General features: G+C 35.2%; 3 protein-coding genes across 3 annotated transcripts; 1 reads left to right on the top strand and 2 right to left on the bottom strand.

Annotated features, from left to right (window-relative positions):
- Positions 1 to 1,683: 1,683 nt before the first annotated feature.
- LOC110694175 (ADP-ribosylation factor 2) lies at positions 1,684 to 5,612 on the top strand. The gene is made up of 7 exons (XM_021871351.1): positions 1,684 to 1,823; positions 2,647 to 2,823; positions 3,896 to 3,966; positions 4,165 to 4,284; positions 4,519 to 4,637; positions 4,748 to 4,829; positions 5,127 to 5,612. The coding sequence occupies exons 2-7, from the start codon at positions 2,676 to 2,678 to the stop codon at positions 5,130 to 5,132; spliced, it is 546 nt and encodes a 181-aa protein (XP_021727043.1). The 5' UTR covers positions 1,684 to 1,823; positions 2,647 to 2,675; the 3' UTR covers positions 5,133 to 5,612.
- Positions 5,613 to 6,504: 892 nt separating this feature from the next.
- Positions 6,505 to 11,100, bottom strand: LOC110694607 (type 2 DNA topoisomerase 6 subunit B-like). The gene is made up of 13 exons (XM_021871774.1): positions 11,086 to 11,100; positions 10,759 to 10,818; positions 10,516 to 10,624; positions 10,077 to 10,154; positions 9,930 to 9,956; positions 9,273 to 9,381; positions 9,109 to 9,184; positions 8,823 to 8,843; positions 8,510 to 8,703; positions 8,195 to 8,345; positions 7,514 to 7,729; positions 7,283 to 7,411; positions 6,505 to 7,010 (listed from the first exon to the last, which is right to left on the bottom strand). The coding sequence occupies exons 1-13, from the start codon at positions 11,098 to 11,100 to the stop codon at positions 6,699 to 6,701; spliced, it is 1,497 nt and encodes a 498-aa protein (XP_021727466.1). The 3' UTR covers positions 6,505 to 6,698.
- A 4,541-nt stretch (positions 11,101 to 15,641) lies between these two features.
- On the bottom strand, positions 15,642 to 18,745 carry LOC110694174. The gene is made up of 2 exons (XM_021871350.1): positions 18,591 to 18,745; positions 15,642 to 17,248 (listed from the first exon to the last, which is right to left on the bottom strand). The coding sequence occupies exon 2, from the start codon at positions 17,144 to 17,146 to the stop codon at positions 16,052 to 16,054; it is 1,095 nt and encodes a 364-aa protein (XP_021727042.1). The 5' UTR covers positions 17,147 to 17,248; positions 18,591 to 18,745; the 3' UTR covers positions 15,642 to 16,051.
- Between the last annotated feature and the right edge of the window lie 2,181 nt (positions 18,746 to 20,926).

Here is a 20,926-nt window from a genome sequence, read left to right as displayed (position 1 = left end):
ATAAATTGACAATTTGTTTATACAAATGGGTCTTACAAATGTTTTTAATTACATAAGTGTTATGCTGACTAAATTTTTGTTGATTTATTTACCATTTCGCTACTTGATAAACAAATTTTTATCAAGGTGATAAATAAGGGTTTCCTCATGTATGAAATACAGAGTACTAATTTAATATTTCTCTATATGGGGTCTGATTAGCCTATGCACGTTTCACTTTTTCCAAAGAGATTGTTCTTGCTGGAAAAATTATAATGTATCAAGAAAATTAAGACTAATATATACAAGACAAGAAATATCTTGTTTTTTTCGTAGACTACGTTCTTTCAGATTACATTATGTATTTTATTTTTATAATTTTCACCAAAAAATCAAATTATAGTACATAATGCAAACTATTCGAATCAAACAATGAATTGGTTTTTTTTTTTTAAAAAAAAAATCTTGATATAAACTTAGAGTGTATTTGTATGAGTCTTTACCCCCAAAAGTTTTTAAGTTTTGGCGAATTTTGATTTAATTTAATAAATTTTATACTATTTTTAAAATAATAAAAGAAATTTTTATCTTTTTTAAAGTGAAAATTTAAAAGGTGGGTTGACATAATTAGCCACATCTATCATGTCATGCCCAAGGCGACTAATTGGAATTGCTTGCTCAACACATACAATCTAGAGCACAACCTAGTGCCATGGAATGGCACATAACATGTAGATCTATAAGATATCAAATTAATTGTAGCTAGAATGGGGCTAAGTGTTAGAATCCAACTCCTGTTGATGTATTATATGCCATTTGGGTGCTTTCCTATAATTTAGTTTTTGTTTTCCAGGCCTTAGGTCCCATTATTGTGTTATTGTCAGTTTAGTGTTCACAAGAGATTCTATGCATGTACTACATTAAGCTCTTTAAAGTCTTTAAGGGGCGAATGATTAATGAAATCTTAAAGCCTTCTACCAAGTGTTGCTTTGTTTTTATGCTTGTTTGTTGTTAGACCTTTATAGATATTGTGTCTTACTTGCATAATAGCTCCCCTCCACACCAACTTGATGCATTAAGAGCTAGTGGTTCAGACCCGCTTATGCCCGCCTTGAAGTATTGGCCGTCACAAGCCCCGACCACCCGTACTCTGTCGCCCAAATAGACAAGAGTACTCTTGAGATTCAATTACCCGCTTGTGTTGCTTCGTGCTCACAAGCCCCTCTTCCGCACAAGGTTAGCATTCTAGCCTCACCACATCACATCAATCCAGTTTTCATATAAAATACGTCTAAATTCCAAACTTGAATCATTTTTGTGTTATGAAAAACCTCTATATTAGCTAATCAATGTGCGACCCTATTACCCTCCCCGACATGGAACACATAGGAGAAAGTAGGCAAGTAGTAGTTATAACGTTCAAAGGTCAAAGCAAACAATAAAAAAAAGTTCCAATAGTTCCAAATTTCCAATACAAACCAAAGTTCAAATTGCATTGACCAATTGAGCAACTATCTAAGGCAGAGCTGACCTGAAATTGTCTTTCCAAACACAATTCCAACGTGACAACCATGTGAATATAATGACTATATTCTTAAATATAACCCAAGATCCCCCATTTATTTACCACACTTCATTATTCCATCACATCTCTACAAATAATAAAAAAACAAAATACAAAAATAAAATCACATATCAAGGGGTAATTCAGTAGTTTCACACCTAATAATTCGGTACCCCTCTTCTTCTTATAATATCCCACCTCTCTTCTTCTCCTCCTCTCTCACTCATATTCTACGCTATCTTTCTCTCTCTACACCATTTTCTCTCTCCTCGCTTTACAGGTTTGTTTCGATTTCCTTCTCTTTTGCATTCTTTTCGTTCTTCGATTCGATGTGCTCTTTGTTTTGATCGTCGCATTGAATTTTATAGGATTTGTAATTGGTTATTGTTCGAGAATTATTAAGGTTTTTGAGTGATTTCATAGATTTTTAATGTGATTATTGATTAGGCATTTGATCTGATTTTCAGTATGTGTTGTTAGTGAATTTGTGAAATCATGCATTCCCATTGTTGGTTTAGATTTGAGAATTTCTTGTCTAGATGTTTGATTCTAAGTGTTGATTTTAGGATTTGTGATTTAGGTTTGTTTATTTCAATGATCTGAGGATTTTTTGGTGTAAATCTTGTAGATCTGTAAATTTTTTGAATTTTGAAAATGACAATTTAGTTTTGTTGTTTGCGAATTTGAATTTAGCTTGAAAATGAGATGCGATTTGGTAGTTATGGCTTTAAATTGGTGAAAAACTTTCTGATTTCTGAGATCTTTAAGTAATGCGCAAATGTTCGTAGTTCCGAAGCTTAATTATGCTTGAATTGTGTAATTTTATGGTGAAATCAGCTTATTTTCTTTGATTTTTAGTACTTACAAGCATTTTTGTTATGGCGATCTGACTTATATGTTGCCTGAATCATATGGATCCGGGAACTTACAGCTAGATTTTGAATTTCGAACTCGTGATCAGAATTCCGGGTGATCTGTAGTGCCTGATACATTTTCACTTACATTGTTTTGTTAAATTATGCATCTGATTTTGTAAATGAGCCTGGTTTGTTTATTACATATTGGTGCCGGAATATTGATGCATCGATTTTTACTGAATGTAGAAGTTAGTGACTAATTCAAGGGGAGAAATATGGGGCTTACATTCACTAAGCTGTTTAGCCGTCTCTTCGCAAAGAAGGAAATGAGAATTCTTATGGTGGGTCTCGATGCAGCTGGTAAGACCACCATTCTTTACAAGCTCAAGCTCGGTGAGATTGTCACTACTATCCCCACTATTGGTGAGTCCTCTCTCTTTCATCACATTTCTTATTGATCTATGTTAAATTTAACTGTCATTTATGGTGTTAGTTGGCCGTGGTTGAGTTGAGTTAACTAGGTGTATCATTTTTTCGTATCAATTCTGGTAGTATTGAATTGTGGATCTTGTGCAATTTGCATCCATCAATCATGAGTGGCTTTATTTGGGGGTGTTGGAAGCATATGATTGGGCTGGTGTACAATGATTTAACTATGTTGCTTGGACCTCTGAGATGCAAGTTGACTTTTATATCATGTGGGGAAGTCACTTAATAGCATTGGGTTTAATCGTAGCAAATGTCTATTTCCATGCAGCTTTTGTGATGTGTGGGGTGAAGTTTGCATGGAACTTATTATACACTATGTCTGTTGCTGTTGGTCCGAGGGTCTCTATATTGGTCACAATATTGCTAGAAATGGCCATTTTTATGCCCTGTAATACAAACCTGCTAGCTTCAATTGTACCTTTTAAACAATGTTTGTGATGAAGTCTTTTCAGTCTCGACAATGTAATTTGTAACACAATTTTATGATAAATGAGTTTGAATGACGGAATATTTGAAGGTGGGAGACCATATTTGCCAAAGTACTTAATGATATGTAGGAGTTTTGCACAGTTCCGAGTCCCTTCGGGAAGAATAATAGTGTGTTAGACAGGCTGTGTTCCATGGTCAAAGGCCTCACAGCCCCTTTAGGTAAAATATTAAGAGGACATGTCATGACATTCTCTGCTGCATGTGTATGATAGATCCATATTCCATAATGTTTATACTGCAGTGTAATTGAAATGTCCTGTTCCTGAGCCTTACTAAAAAAACTTGTGCCCTAAATCCCAAATTCCCAATACACTATAAGTTGTTTACATGGGATAATAGAGTCATCAGTTGCTTCAATTATTGGTGCTTTCTAGTGTGATATATTATGATATTGGTATACTAGGGTATGTGCTAGTTTGCAAACTTTATTGATGTATCTGGTATTTTCACAGCATTTACTACATTTATAAAACCTTTTTGCTGCTTGTATGTTGAAGGAGGGTGTCTATTTTTTCAGGATTTAATGTGGAAACTGTTGAATACAAAAACATCAGCTTCACTGTCTGGGATGTTGGGGGTCAAGACAAGGTTTGCATACTGCCTTACACATGCAGATTTTTGTTGATCAATTGTGCATTTAGTATCTATATATATGGATTGTATCGGCTGGCTAATTTACTAAAGAATAAGATTATCCCCCCTCCCCTCTTTTATCATCCTCCTCTCATTCCCTTCTTCTAGTTAAAGACCTCTTAAGAGCTGTTTCTGACTAAACAAATGTTGCAGATCCGTCCATTGTGGAGGCATTACTTCCAAAACACTCAGGGGCTCATCTTCGTGGTTGACAGTAATGATAGAGACCGTGTTGTTGAGGCAAGAGATGAGTTGCACAGGATGTTGAATGAGGTATGTAGCTTTCTTGTGACTGATTCAATAGTAGTATCATAGATACATAGTATGTTATGGTAGGTGGAAGAGATTCTTTCACGCCAGTTTTGAAGTATATTATAATATAGATGCTCTCAAACATGTTGAGCAACTACCACATTATTTTAATTTTGAAACTTATTCTGCCCATTTTAAAATAAATGAATCTATGAAACTTGGATTGGACCTGAGTTGTGACATTTTTTGGCTCAGGATGAGTTGCGTGAAGCAGTGTTGCTTGTGTTTGCTAACAAGCAAGATCTTCCTAATGCAATGAATGCTGCTGAAATTACTGATAAGCTTGGCCTGCACTCTCTCCGACAGCGTCACTGGTAAAACTCTTTGAAGGATCTGCTGCTTTACTGAATGCTATGTATGTGTACTTTATTTAAAGATTCATATCAAATGATTAAGCTGTTTTTTTTTTTTTTCCTGTTCTCAGGTATATCCAAAGCACTTGTGCCACCTCTGGTGAGGGACTTTATGAAGGATTGGATTGGCTTTCCAACAACATTGCAAACAAGGTAGATATGCCACTTTATTTATCTGATTGTTTTGGCTATTTTCAATGCTCTTTAACCACTTTGCGATTTGCAACGGATCATTTATTCTGGTTGTTTTAGTTGTCTTTGAAAAAGTGACCATGATTCTAAAAGAAATAACTATTATTATTATTATTATTATTATTATTATTATTATTATTATTATTATTATTATTATTATTATTATTATTATTATTATTATTATTTTTTACTGTATTATTTTTTTAAATACTACCATGCTGTTTGGTTATTAATATCTGTTTGTTCTATTGATTTCAGGCTTAAGAAATTGAGATTTTGTCATGGACTGTTGGTCCTGGATGCAGGGGTGAACATTATCTAAGTCGCTTCGTTTTTAACCATTTTTACCTTAGAGAACTCAGTTTGTGGTTGTAATTTTGTGGACGGCAGCTATAAGCCTTTTGCTTAGAGCTTTGCAATATGGATATATGTTACTAAAAGTGTCAAATTGCGTTGAGCGTTGTTTGTACTTCAAGATTCTTTGGGTTCCCATTTGTGAATTGCAATAGTTGTAACTGAAGTTAAATACTAGGCTTCTTTTCGTGACTCCTTATAGTAGTGATCCAGTTTAGTGATTTTGTATTACTATCCATAAATCAGTCCACATTATTCGTTTAATCTTTTGCCAAGTAGTTTATTGGCTTTGTGCATCTGGATAATGCAATCTGTATTATCTGGATAGTACTAGGCCAGTTAGCGATTGGTTAAGAATTTGCAATATTTTTTAGTGTTAATTTTGTTTCACTACATTGATTGTGTTAGCGACTGAATTGTATGGTGGATCTTTTACTGATGTATGACATTTCTATGTATTTCAAAAGTTCTCTGTAATGATTTGTTAATGAAAGTTTGTCCGACTTCATCGCTCAGGAAGTCTGTTGGCTGTTGCCACATATTGATGCTTGACTTAAGTAGCGAAACAAGATTTCCATGGAACGAAACACAATGTACCTGTTACATATAGCAATAGAATTGCGCAACTATTGCCTTTGACGAGAGTTTGAAGAACTTTTCACCATCTTCTGATGCCCAAATGTCTTCACTTGCCCTCTCACTAGGATCACTTTATGGTGTTTCTGTTTGTTGCTGTAGTAGCTATGGGACCTCTTGAATACTAAAAGCAAATCGATATCTTTCCCACTACCATTGACCACACCCTCAGCGTGGATTTGTGCCACATTTCACTGCTTCTTACAGCCCGTGGAAACAATACTTGGCTATCTTGTTAATGCTTACAGTGCCCCATCATAATGTCTCACATGTATCAAGGCAACACCTCTGTAGGGTGTAGCAGCCGCATCTCTTATCTCTCCTTTGAATAACATAACACGTCGTAGGTGGGTTGTGCTTGCTCCTCTTAACTCCTTAAAAGTCATCGCCCAAGGAAGTCTACTGAAGAATACTTTACTTGAGTTTTTGTGTTTCTATGATAACATTATTTTCACATTTCTCTGTTTCAACAAAATACTATGTTCCGTTCTACATAGTTTTAAGCTCTATCGTCTATACATAGATATAAACATCTTAGTTGGTTTATTCTACCCAAGTACCTATACAAGTGCCCCTTTTGGAGCAAACAATGCAACCCTTGTGTGTGTGTGTGTGGGGGGGGGGGGGGTGTATCTTTTCAGATTGAAATCCCTTGCCATTTAGTCCAAAAGTTCTGAATACACAGATATCATACTTGTATTTCATCTAATCTAAACAAAGATAAGAGACTTCTTTGAGCATATTACCTAATTCTATTGAAATTTAAAAGCTGCTAAATAACTGAGAATCCTAGACAATGATAGATTTAAAAGGTTATAAAATACTAAATATTATAGATGATTAGAAATCCATCAAATTGCAGCCATCTTCCTCACCATCATCATATTCATCCATGTATTCTGGTTCTTGAAGATGATCATCTCCGAAAAGAAATGGTGCAGCTGCTCTGCATCTCAAGTTTGGTGGCTTCCTGTCATTCATGTCAATGGCAGACATAATCTTGTCTTTTATGCACTTCTCTATGGCTTCTTCTTCAATGTTGTCCATCTGCATGCCAAGGAGACCGAAACATTCACTTTGAAAGTTGGAGTCATCTGAGGAAAGAATCAAGCCAGCAATGCTTCTTGCAAGATCAGGGGCATGATTGTGGATCTGAGAAACATAATATAGAAGACTAAAAGTGAGATTGTGTTCATTCAGTATGCTACTAGTAATTGAAACTTTTAGCTTTGCTTTTGTTCCAGAGATATGTGATGTTATTTATGGTAAGCAACTGCTCTCATTAGGTAAAATTGAGTAAATCCACTTTGTTTCAGTAATACTGGATCAAAATTTAGTCATACAAACATGTTTTTGGCTGCTATTAGAAAGAAAAAAAATTTAAAAAGAGTAGATCCAACAGTTGGGAGTGTTTGTAAAGGTACCTTGAGAGCATGGTCACTAAGAAGAGCTCCAGTATACCTTTCCTTCAAATCATCAAGCGCAAGACTAATGGCTTCCTTCACAAGCTTTGTCTCGAGTTGAGTTCCTTGCCTTAATGGTGGTACTTTTACCTTGGAAACAAGTCAAAGAACAACTGTATAGAGCATGATACAGAACAAGTGATGCATGTAGCTTCTGATTACTATTGCCTAACATAACAGCAAAAGTGCAACATATATTGCTTGTAATGGATATTGCTTATTATAACAATGAAGGGCAATGTCGATATGAGTATATGGTGGCAAGGTCTCCCATTCAAATATTAGAGAGTTCTCTTCATCTGCAATACTTCTAGGAGTCAGTCCATAGTTATTCCACTTGATGCTTCTTAATGCTTTGGAAGCTGACTGATGGATTGAACATGGCGAGAAGTCCCTGAAATATAAAACCTGTCAAAGAGTTCGTGTTACACAAATGTTGTAAACCCGTCCTGCATTCAGCTCATAAGCCAAGACATACATACTTCTTTGTATCCACTACAAAATTACTAAAATCTTCTATGACAGGAATTATAATAAGGCAATTGTGGATTTTGAATCGATATGTGAAACAGAATTTTCAGAGCATGTTTTCCATGATGTTTCGAAGTACATGTATCAGAAAATGCTAATATTTGATATATTTAACATTTGTTATGCAGCTGGACATCCATGAAATGTAATTGAAGGATTATTTACTCATAAAAGTACAGTGCTTTTTAGGAAACAACAGCCAAACTTCAACAATAAGCACGACAAAGTGAAAAACCAGATCAAAACTTCGCTTAGGATCTCCAAGAGACTTCATCAGGTCATTGCATGCACAGTAAGCATCTCTAATACTACGTAGAATTTTATCCAACACAGACAACTGACCTCTGTTTTTGTCTCAAAAGCCTTCAAACATGATGGATCTGATGAATCCAATAGCTCATTTTCACTGATTAAAATTACAACTTCCACAGAAAATACATCATTACCATGCTTCTGTTGGCATGCTTGTCCATTACCCACCTTCAGGTTGTCCCTGAGAAAAAAAAAGAAGCACAACTTACCATTACAGACATAAAGAACACACACAAAAGTCTTGTCATATTTGTGTTGTTTCTTTTCCCCTTTTGTTGAAAAGATGGAGAGCCCCTATTTCATCATAATGGAGGTACAAAAGCATGCACCGAAATATGTGTTCACCTGCTCGAAAAGCAAGACAGACACTTTTCACTTAATTTTCTATGTTTACAAACATAGTCCTCAAGCCCAGATGCTAGCTGTAGTACATTTGATGATTCTGAATTAGGTGATGTCAACTCAGTAGCCAGAACAGCATTTTCGTGTTGTAATCCATGTCCATCATGTGATTCAGCCACCAGCTCAATTGCTATGTTCTGGGGGGAAAGACAGAAATGAGTATTTAGTTTTCCTGTTAAATTATTACAAACAGCAGAACTTTCTATTGTAATGTCTTAAGCTGGTTTAAATACACAGAAAATGGAGTCGAACTTACATTTATCTTCAAAATAACCATCTGCAGAAAACAAGTTAAATATAAATCTTTATGTGAACAATAAAAACGGCAAGCAGATAAAACATGCTCCCATAGTCAATTTGAGTGTTAGATGAAGCCAGTTGCTTAAGAATTTCTAAATCTCCAGGAAAATTATCCTATAAATTATGGCAAATATGTATTAAAGAGCCGAATCATATCATTCATGATAACAATGATACAGGAAATTGTCAATCATTTGGAGATAACTAAAAACAGATGAAGACTTCACGGAAATGCAGTGTACCTTTCTGAGAAAGCAAGTCATGTCTTCCAATATTACTTCCATCTCCTCAGCAGAAGTCACAGACACTTCAGTTCCACTGAAGAAGAGACGAATCAATAGAATTATGAATTCACCAAACAATGTATACAAATAGGAAAATTAGAGTTTTTGGCAGATAAACAGACCTGAAAATGGCATTTTTCTTTGGGCTTGAAGGGAGCTTAATTGTCTTTCTGTTAGAAGCGCGTTCTTTTAGGTTTACCTTGTAATGGTAAAGCTCAAAATCACCAAGGCCTGCAGATATGGCCATTAATTACTTCATGCTGCTGGCTGAGAAACAGCAATTTATTTGGCATAAAATAATAATCCTAATAGTTAGGCTACATCTCAGAATTATATGAAAATTATCGCCATTTTAAAACAATAGCATACATTCTAAACAGCCAACTAAAGTTTTAACCCTTTTCTTCCAGTTATCCTGTTTTTTTCTTATTGTGTCTACATTATCTACAACTGTTCAGCAAAGAGCATTGTGATGATTGGTGCGGAAAAAGAGGCAAAGAGCCCAAGAGTTCCTTTCCCTATAAGTTATGAAACCTTAGAGAAAATGCCGCAGTCACATTATGGAGTACTTTGTAATGGAAATACACATATTACATACAAGAACAAAGTTCATCTTTACAGAAGTAGGAAACACATAAGAAAACACTTTCAGTTGGCTGTTTCCACAAAACTCAAACAGGAAATCATCATTAGACAATATCCAGATAAATGATTAGCCACACTAGTAATCCAGAATAAGGCCAGAAATGAAAAGAAACGATCGATTGAGTTAAACTTACTTGTGGTTGTGACTGAAAGTATACCATCTGCATCATAACACAAATGGAACCAAACAAGCAACCATAAGTAGACATGAACATTAAATATCAATATCAGTAAGGCCCGTGCCCCGGAAATAAATTAGTAAGGCAGCTCATGATACTCACCCCACTGGGAAAGTCCATTACAGCCTAATTTCAAGTCCTGAAATTCCTTCAAGCAACTTCCAGCCCCAGTATCAGAAACTGTCAACAAACAAATAATACAGTACAAAGAAAATTAACTTCCCATCAAATTAGTCTCATCATAATCTTTTTACAACCATTAGAGGATAAAAATTACAAAAACATAAAATAAATTGCAAAAATAAACTCTCAAAAGCAAGTTTATTATGGTTTTTTTTTTCTTCCTATTATTACAACCTATATCATACAACTTCGAGATCATAAAATTGGCCGCAACACACGGAACGATCTTGTAGTTGAACAAATACTTTCACATCCATTTAATTATTTCACATAGCTATAAAATGAGCACAAAAACAAACAATTGGAGAGCATAACAATTACAATATTAAAAACAATTACACAAATAAAGAAATTATACTTGAGATTTGAGTGAGAAGTGAATCGGAAATCGTGATTCGTCTGACGAACACAGATAATCGGCATGGATCTCCGGATAATCGACATCTTTGGATTGCAAGTGAAATCAACTGCAGAAATTTGAAAATCAAACCAAAATTATGATTAATTTTTGAAGAATTTGATTTGGAGAAACAAAAATGAAGTTTAGAGCTAAATTAACAAGTGAGATGGAGGAATTGCTTCGCCATTGACAAAATTTTACCTGTTTGCAGAGGTTCGTCACCTCCATTAGTGCAGCTACCAAAATGATGGATTTCGCGCCCTAATTTTACACTGTGTACACTTATATACTTCTATAGTGTTATTACCGTGGCAGCGTGGCTTGGTCTAATAGTAAGGGTTTGATCTCGTGAGTCATAAGACTCGTGAGTCATAAGACTCGTGAGTCGTGACTATTAAGGTTATAGAATCAAATTTTACTAGTCATTCATGGGGTTAACTTGTGATATGCAGTAGATGAGTTAGTATTATATATTCCTGAATTACTTCATACATAATATCTTGGAAATTTTGATTTGAATAATCCAACCTTTACGTGATTCATTTTTAATAATTCGACGTTTTCATTATACATGAATAATCCAATCTTTATATCCCATTTTTTTTATTAGGCCAAAATGACTTGTTACCTGTTCTTCAAGTAATTTTTTTTCTTTTTAATTTTTTAAAAAATAAAGGAAAAATAATAAAAATAAAAACTCTTTCTTTCTCTTCCTCCTCCTCCTAGCCATTCTCCACTTCCCCTCTTTCTTTTTAATTGTGGCCGGTTTCAACTTCAGGTGGGTTGGGTCGTTTTCGGTTGGGGTAATGACCGGTTCCAAGTGGGTTGTGGCCGAAAAGGCAGGGTGGTTGCTTGGCTGGTAAGGGAGGGTGGCCAGAAAGAAGGAGGTAAGGGCCATGGTGGATTGGTTGCTGGATTTATTGGAGGAAGGGAGAAACTTGAAAAAAAATCATTTTTATTTTAACTTAAAAAAATTAAGATTTAAAAAATTTTAAAAATAAAAATATACTTCCTCCGTTTCTTTTTAGTTGACACGTTTCTTTAGTCACGTTTGCCAATGCACAAATTCAATCATTAATATCTTTAATTACCAATAAGCAAAAATTATAAAAAGTTGATATTTTAAAATATACATTGTGATGAATCTAACAAGATCCCACTTGACTGTATTTTTCTTCAAATATAAAGCACAAAACACGGTCAAAGGTGGGTGTGTGAATAGTGCTAAAGTCAAAACGTGTCGATTAATAAAAAAAATGGAGGTAGTATATGTTTAGACGAATCAAAATGCAACACGTGGCGAGGTAACCTAGTGTTGTAGGTTGGTGACTGGTTTGTCTTGATAGAATAGAATGGGATATAAAGCTTGGATTATTCATAAATAATCAGAAGGTCGGATTATTAAAAATGAATTGCGTAAAGGTTGAATTATTCAAGTCAAATTTTCCTATTATAATCAAAGAAAGAAACAATTAGTCCAAGTTAATGGCTTCAAGCGTTAAATAAATTAGAACTCTCAAATTTCTGACATTATAATTATTAAACAATAGTAGGTAGGGTCCCCTTTTTTTTGAGATGTTAAATTTAAATAGGGCCTTTGTAATAGTGAGGACGACCCTGAATCCCCTGATACATACTTACTTCAATGGCAGGTATAAAAAAACAGCATGACATGTATAAAGTAACATGACAAATTAGGGAGAAGAGAATAGAATAGAATAGCTTTTGTATTGCTTGTTTATTATTTATCAATAGGTTGAGTATTTATACAAAACCTAAGAACATAAGATAGGAAACAATCTTTCTAAAAGATATACTTAAATAATATCTTAACATATAATAAACCTAAATATATTATTCTCTTAATAAGATCAATACGGAAAATATATCACACATATTTTTTCCCATATATTTTCCGATATCTCTAACATAACATGTACTCTGTAATATGTTAGGCAGATTGCTTGACTATAGAATGGGAAGTACAATTCTTTGTCATGATTGACACTCGCGAATATACATCGTTGCATTACAATTTTAATAATGTCACTATGGCGTAGTTACTTGGATATCAACTTCCTTAGTTAATTAAAATCTTGCAGGTTGTATCTAAAACTTGCAATATAAAATTGCTCTTTTGACTCTCGTTACACCGTTTTTTGTGTACAAGTATTGCGATAGTAACAAATTCAGTATATGGTTAATGATTATTATTTTGAAGAGTAGAGTATTGCCATAGTTCAATAGTAGTATAGACTTATGGTGTAAAATATTAAAAATAACCAAATTAAAAATCGCTCTTTAACGGCTAATATGTGTTGGATTCCTCCTCCCCCTGGGTTTAAAAGAATTCATGTTGATTAATAAGGCTGCTGGTGGTGCTGTTATTCGAAATGAAGATGGTACTTGGTTTCTCTAGCAAGTATAATGCGGTTACTGCTCTTGCTGCTGAACTTTATGCAGTAAGGGATGCCCTTGCCATGGCTGATTCCTTCAAGGCCGAAAAGGTGGAGCTGTACACTGATGCTTTGTCCATAAAAGTGATGTTTGATACTATGAATTATAATGCACATCATCAGCTTGCTGCAACAATCAATGACATATATAGCTACAAGTATCAACAAATTCAAGGAATTTGAGCTCTATCATATTCGGAGGGACTTAAATGTTATTGCTCACACTCTTGCTGAAGTTCGGAATGACATGGCTATTGGACTCCTCCTGATTGTGTGAAAGCCTTATATGAAAGAGACTTGGAGACAGCAGTGGCTGCCCCTGATGCTCCAATTGTTTACTTGTTCCTTCCTTCCTGTGCTTAGATGTTTCTATGCTGCTGCTGTTGTTATTGGAAGGCTTTTGTTGTGTAATTTGTTTTATTATCCCCTAGTTTCTAGTTTGAACTCTAGTCTTTTGTGCTCTCTTGGTGGTGATGGGATTACCTTCATCAGTTTTCCTTGTAATATTTTTGATGTAAGGATAATCTATTAATATATATCTTCCTATTTTGTCTTAAAAAAATATGTAATAATATGAGTAGAACCAAAGGGGGTGCATTATCAATCAAGGGTTATGGTTTTGGAGTATTTCCTTTCATTTTAAGGGTGGGATAAATAACCTTTGCATTGAATTATTCATTGACAAAGATTCAAATGATGACGACTTGATGATACATCACATTTTGACAATGAAGAGGACGGATGATGTCCTAACAACCCATTCACTATATAATAACTTGTGCATTAGTTATCATTGACCTTTGTAAGATGGTCGTATAAGTTGTTTATGTTCACATCAAAATTTTAACCAACTAAATTCGTTGCATTCACATTAATGTAAATATACAATTGCATTGGAATACATTAGCATTAAAAACTTATGTACTTGGGATACACAATCATTATATTAGTGGATATTACTTGTACCCTTTTATTATTTGGCAAACCTTTTTTTTTTATAATCGTTGCACTAGCCCTCCTTTTCTCTCTAATTTTGTACGGAAAAAGGGGTAATCCATCTACTTATTTCAAAACAAATCTAGTACGTATATTATTTTGATGCATACAAATCTCCAATAAATACAAACTAATAATGTAGACGATATTATAATTAGTTACTATATTATCCAATAGTGAACATTTTCAATCTTCAAAGAGGTGTCAAAACCACATCCGATCCGATCCAACTCAATCCAAAACCGACCTTAAAAATACCCGATTAAGATTTCAACTCGCATGGACACTAGACACAAAAATTTAAAATGACTCAGTTTTAAAACTTGACTCGACCACCAATTGGTTGTTGGTGCAGTGTTGATTGAGACTGCACTTGGTAGAGAAGACCCATGTTCAATCCCCACAACAACAATTGAGAGGGGATTGTGAAAGTCTAACTGGCTAATACAAGAGGGGGGGTGAATTGTATTTGAGGTGAAATCTAAAAACTTTTTGCGGAATTTAACTAAATGAAATAATGACGAGAGAAGATATAGGCTTTTCTAAATTTCCACTATGTAATCAAACTCTGTACAAGTGAAGATTCAAACCCGTTAACAAGTTCCCCAAATTAGGAACTTGTTCCCAACTCTCACAGAAGACTTCAGCAACGAAGCTTCCTTAACCTCACCTTACAAACTCACAATCCCAACCCCAAAGTACTTGAATACAATATGTGATTACAAATACCTATTGCACTCAAGAATATATGAAGGAAAATAACTCTCTTTATGTTATTAGATGGCTACTGGAATTTTTATGCTTAAGAGTTATGTTTTTCTGAGATAGTTTGCACGAGTATTTATAGAGAAGGCTTAGTCATTAACCTCCACCATAATCACGTCCACATGTCAACAACCCACTAACAACTTGTGGAGTTATCTTGACAGATTGTGATCATGAAGAGGTTTCCTAGCCTTATCTAATTAAACCACTATCCTAACAACTTGATAACCATTAGCCGTATAAAAGATTTTCTCACAGAAAAACCACTTGCTAACTTTATCAAATATTTTATTTAAAAGATTATCAAAAGTTTGTTTAAAAAGATTTTATTTGAAAAGATAAATTTATTATTTATTAAAACAACTAGATAATTATCTTCGATAATTATCTTTATTAAAACTTTTACAAATTATCTTTTCTTTAAGAAATTATCTTTTAAAACTAACTTTTATTCCAGTAGTCTTTAACATAAGTCATTGAGTTCCTTTCCGACTTTATATTATTGAGTGCTCACAATTAAAACTAGAACGTGAGATTTGCACGAGGCTTTTTAAAGAATGCTACTCCGCATCCAAGTTCCTACTCCGGAACGAACTTTGCTTGAATCCTTTATTCACCAAAGACTCAAAACATTCATTAGTCGAGTTTGTCAATTTGTCCATCAAAACCAAAAGGCTCAACAAATTCCCCCTTTTTGATGATGACAAACATTGACAAACTTAGGTAAATAAAATCATCCAGGCATGCAACAAAAATTTAGAGTAAGGCATGAAAACAAAAAAAAAAAAAAACAATTAAAGAACTTAGAAAAATATTAAAAAGTATTTTTTTTTTTTTTTTTTTTTTTTTTTTTTTTTTTTTAAAAAAACTGAGCAAAAGAAAAATTAACAAAGACTTTAAAAACTGAACTTGGCAAAAGTTTGTACCTTCGATGTGTGAGTTCCTTGGTAAACACTTTAGCCGCCATGAAGTTTGTCTTTTCCCCCTTTTGGCATTATCAAAAGATTGAAAAAAAACATTTTGCTATACTCCCACTAGACTACGTAGGGAATAGTGAGCTCAAATAATGCAAGGCAAAAATAAGTTAGGTACCAAATTATCAGCAAACACACACAATCATATGAAAAATACGAGCCAAGTTCCGATTTAGGAAATAGAAGAGGAACATAGAGAATGTAGCAAAGGATAAAGGCGTACAAACCAAAGTTCAGAGAGATTAAACAAGACCAAAATAAAATTGTTCAACATATGAAATTAGAATAAGTGCAATCAAGGATTTAAAAGGCTGCATTGGTAGGATCAAGGGTTGGATTTGTGGGATCAATAGAGTCTTCCTCGACTTCCTCAAAGGCTACTCTGTTGATAGTTTCCAAGATCTCCTTGTTGCCTTCACTAAACTTGCCTTCAGCCTGTGCAAGCTTTGCCTCTACGCCTGCAAATCCGGTTGCTTGAGAATCTGCCAGAGCCTGCACCTGGCCTTTAAGAGAAAGCAGTTCCGAGGCCATTTCCTCCAGTTTCTTGCTCACCAGAGTAGTCAACTTCTCCATATCTGCTTGAACCTGTTGAAAATCATAAACAGACACACGAGTTCCAGAGAAAGCAGCAAAGCCAGTAGGCTGAAATGGAGGAGGAGAAGGTGAATGAGAAGGCTGCCTAGTAGGTGAGACAGGAATAGAAGAGGGTTCAGTGGAAGAGGGAACTTGGGTAGGTTTGAAGGTGGAATCAGATTTGTCTGAGGAGCTGATGGTTTCTACAGTCACAGGGTGTGTAGTAGAAAGGGCAGGCTTGACCACATTCCTCTTACTCCTTCTAAGGCCCCCTGTAAACACAGGAATGACAGGTGGTCCAGCTGTGCTCTCAGAGTCTGTGGTATGTTCCCTCTCACTTTGATCAGTTCCCTGCCCCTCATGTAAGTCAGATTGTCGAGCTTCCCCCTCAGAAACTTCCATATGTTCCCCCTCAGAATCTTCCTGTTTTTCTCCTTGCACATCTCCCTCAAGTATTTTTTCTTTGTTTTTCTCTCCGTTAGAACTTTTTTCTTCTTCCTTATCTCCCTCAGAATCACTGGAGGTGGTAGCACCCTCACTAGCCTCCTCACTACCCTGGTCACTGCTTGCATCACATTCTTCCTTAGCTTCTTTCCCTTTCCCTTTCTTTTTCTCCCCTCCTTTCCGAGGCACAAAACATACTTTGCCATTTGTAAGCCTAAGACTCAGTCTAAGTAATGATTGTTCAGAGAGGATATTATCGGGTTTGAGATATGTTGGGGATTCACATTCAACATCAATACCAAAAGATTTGAACAACACAGTAAGGAAAGAGCCATATGGAATTGTGGTCTTTTGAGCATAAAAATTCAAGTGTTCAATCATTAGAGCAGGGAAATTAATCTGTATTTTGCATGCAAGACAGAATATGAGGGAGGCATCCAAGAGTGATACGGTACTCCGTTTTTGTAAACGGGGTACTATACCCTTCCAGGTGAAGGTAAACAGTAGCTTATGAAGGGGTGTTAGGGCATGATGGTGAGTAGTTTTCACTTTCGGATTTCCTCCAATAAATTTAAGGATTTTGCATTCATCATTATGGCCAATATTTACAGATTGTTTGTGCTTTAAATAAGAACAATAGCCTTTAACAGGAACTTGAAATAGATTTCCAAGATAATTGGCATCAAACGAAATTGGAATATCATTAACTACGGCCGAGCACACACCATTATCACATTGAAAGGTATTTTTGAACTCATAAATAAATTTAGGATAAACAGGGTAATGAGAACAATTCTGGAACAAGTGAGTCCATTTTTGATAATCAATTAAAGAAGTAAATTCAGTGAACTTACTCGCCACACACCAATCATTGTTGATGTGATATCCGAGAGTGTAATTCCATGATGGGAATTTGGTGGTTGCGCGCCGTTTCCTGTCGCCGCCCTTCACAGCCTTAGCCTTCCTCTTTGGCTGAGCAGATGGATGCACCACCGCAATTGGCACCGGTTGTGGAGACCCCGTGTTTGAGGAGGGTTTGAATGGTGGTGATCGGGTTTTTGGGGTGGTGTTTCGGTTGGTTTTCATGGTGTTGAAGGTAAAATGAAGGGAAGGAGAAGATGAATAGTGTGAAGGTAAAATGAAGGGGGAATTTGATAGGTGAAGGTGGAGTGAAAAGAAGAAAAAGAGTTTAATGGGGAGGAGTGAGAAAGAAAAGTGACGGTTTAAACTGTGAGGTAGTGGGGTAGTTTTAGAGGTAGTAGGATTTAATTTGGTGAAATAATTGCACTCATCTAATTCAATGTTGATAAAATAAAATCGTAAGTTAAGAAGTTGATATACATGCTTCTTATCTTACGTAGCAAATAAGATCTTTTTGTATTTTTGAATTCTATGAGGAATAGAAAAATTCATCATGAAAAAATAAGGAAGGAAAAAGATAAGAATAAAAAAATAAGATAGGAATAAAAGATAAGAAAGAAAATAACAAGAAGAAAAAAAACAGATAAATAAAAAATGAAAAGGATAAATAAGAGCAAATTGATTGTAAATTATGATGATAATTTACGTGATCATGATACAGAGAGTAAAGAATGATGAAAAGGGAACTTAAAAAAAAAACATGGCTCAATATTTTTAACATATTAAAAGTATGTATACGTGACTTTTCAATACTTCACAAATCTTTCCCCTGGGTAATTTCAGCTGTGTTATGCACACAAGATTGAGCATAGCATCGTTAGTTACATCCGATTTTACCTTAGGGGTTCCAAACAAAAGTCACTTGAGCCGTAGCATCCCCAATTCCACACGCATCTTTTCAAACTTGTCTCTGCTTAAAGGCTTAGTTAATATATCAGCAATTTGTCATTCAGTAGAAATAAAATCTAGCTTAATTAAGCCCTTTTTCAAGAAAGTCATAAACATATCAAAAGTTTCATCTTTACTATGTAAGAATATGACCCATGTAAATCTAGAATAATCATCTACAAGAACTAAGACATATCTTTTTCCACTTCTACTTTGAATTCTAACGGGGCCACACAAATCCATATGAATGAGTTCCAATGGTTTTGTGGTGCTTACCATTTTCTTTGATTTAAATGATGATCGAACATGCTTTCCTTTGATGCAGGCTTCACAAATTTTGTCATTTAGGAATTTGATAGAAGGTAATCCGATTACCAAGTCCTTTGACCTTAATTTGTCAAGCAATGAAAGACTAGCATGTCCAAAACGTTTATGCCATAGAAGTGGATCATCCTCAATAACACTTAAACAAGATAGATTGTATTTTGGAACTTTGTTAAGGTCCACGGTATATGTGTTCCCTTTACGAGTTCCTTCCAAAACGATTTTACCAGTGTTATTGTTGATGATTTTGCATTTTTCAGAAGAAAAGCTTACAAAGTTTCCTTTATCACAAAACTGAGAAATACTGAGTAGATTATGCTTCAAACCCTCGACTAAAAATACATTGTCAATTGCATGGGAACTTGACCTTCCTACTTTGCCAACAGCAACAATGTTGCCTTTCTTATTGTCTCCAAAGGTCACTGTTCCCCCTGTATAGGCCGTCAGTGAGAGAAATCTGGATTCATCTCCTGTCATGTGCTTAGAACAACCGCTATCGAGGTACCACTGGTTGTTCCCCCTCACTTCGACCTGCAAAAGAAATTAAGAGTTAGTAGTAGGAACCCTTTCATTCATGGGTTCCTGTGTTGACACATTTAAATCAGATTTCTTCTGCCAAACATAATTCACATTCTTATTGTACAGATTTGCTTTCTTAGTACATTCTTCACTGCGATGTTCCTTTTTACCACAGAAAGAACAAACGGTCTCACTAGGTAAGTTCACATATTTCTTTTTCTTTCCAGTGGACTTCTTCTTATGAACATAGCCTAGACCTTCTGTTCTTTTTGTCTGAGCTTCCTTTACCCACTTGGGAACACCCGTGCTTGCTGTATTTTTACTTTTTCTTGCAATTTCTAGGTCCTTTTCTAGTTTCTCATTTTTATCATTGGTTTCCTTTATCTCTTTCTTAACATGCTCTAGTTCATTATTAAACATGATTAAAGGAACTTCAGTAGACCTGCAAGAATCAATGTTAGTACACAACATTTTATATTGAGTCAATTCAATATTCAGCATGATATTCTCACTCTTGACTCTTTCAAGGGATTCTTTTAGCATAATATTTTTATCTAACAATTCAAAGAATCTGCCTTGAACATCATTTCTTAAGCTATTCAGATACTTAACATGATCTCTACAAATTCCAGTTGCCTTTTCGGCTTGCCTTAGTTTTGCACATAATTCTTTATATTCATCTAAGGTTTCTAACAATAAAGAGATTAATTTATCCTTTGAGAGAGATTTCAAATAACTAGGTTGAATGACTACCTCATCATCATGCTTTGCCATTAGACAGAGATTGGCTACTTCATCGTCTGTGTGTTCCTGTTCCTCTTCTTCGGAACTCGATTCTCCCCACGTGGAAATCATTGCTTTCCTGAAATTTGTTTTAGAAAAGTTAGGCTTGGAATTTCTGCTTTGATCAGTTTCTTTTCCCTTGCCTTTTTCAGATTCCCATAATGGACACTCTTTGATGAAGTGGTTGGTGCTTCCACATTTGTGACAAGAAGACTTGGCTTTGGGTTCCTGATTTCTTTTACTGTATCCTTTCTTCTTGTCTAAAAACTTGTTGTTACGGTAGAATTTTTTCAGCCTTCTCACCAACATTGCAGCTTCTTCTTCATCGATGTCAGACTTCTCTTCGGATTCTTCATTAGCTCTTAATGCTAGCCCTTGACTTTTGACAGTCTCCTGAGTCCGATTGTTCGACTGGATCTCGTGAGTAATGAGGGAACCCGCAAGATGTTCCAGATTGAACTTGGTGAAGTCTTTTGATTCCTGCACCGCTGCAACCTTTGCTCTCCATCTGTCATTGTCTGGAAGACTTCTTAAGACTTTTCTGACCTGCTCATCTATAGGAATTATCTTGCCAAGACACGTTAGTTCGTTAGTAATACCTTTAAATCGAGTAAACATGTCTTTAATGGATTCTTTGTTTCCCATTTCAAAGCGCTCATACTGAGACAAAAGAATGTCTATTTTGGAACGTTTAACATCTGACGTTCCTTCATGTGTAACTTCCAG

The sequence above is a fragment of the Chenopodium quinoa genome, unplaced genomic scaffold (assembly GCF_001683475.1).
Source record: "Chenopodium quinoa cultivar QQ74 unplaced genomic scaffold, ASM168347v1, whole genome shotgun sequence".
In the NCBI taxonomy this organism is placed as follows: domain Eukaryota; kingdom Viridiplantae; phylum Streptophyta; class Magnoliopsida; order Caryophyllales; family Amaranthaceae; genus Chenopodium; species Chenopodium quinoa.
This window is presented reverse-complemented; position numbering and strand designations above follow the sequence as displayed.

Excerpts from the sequence above, each read along its gene's own strand:
- LOC110694175 (XM_021871351.1), top strand. The coding sequence starts at position 2,676 with ATGGGGCTTACATTCACTAAGCTGTTTAGCCGTCTCTTCGCAAAGAAG. Across the intron at positions 4,285-4,518 it reads TGCACAGGATGTTGAATGAG|GATGAGTTGCGTGAAGCAGT; the intron begins GTATGTAGCTTT and ends TTTTTGGCTCAG. Across the intron at positions 4,638-4,747 it reads TCTCTCCGACAGCGTCACTG|GTATATCCAAAGCACTTGTG; the intron begins GTAAAACTCTTT and ends TCCTGTTCTCAG.
- LOC110694607 (XM_021871774.1), bottom strand. Across the intron at positions 9,382-9,929 it reads ACTTTCAGTCACAACCACAA|GCCTTGGTGATTTTGAGCTT; the intron begins GTAAGTTTAACT and ends CCATATCTGCAG. Across the intron at positions 8,704-8,822 it reads TGGTTATTTTGAAGATAAAT|AACATAGCAATTGAGCTGGT; the intron begins GTAAGTTCGACT and ends CTTTCCCCCCAG.
- LOC110694174 (XM_021871350.1), bottom strand. The coding sequence starts at position 17,146 with ATGATTGAACACTTGAATTTTTATGCTCAAAAGACCACAATTCCATAT.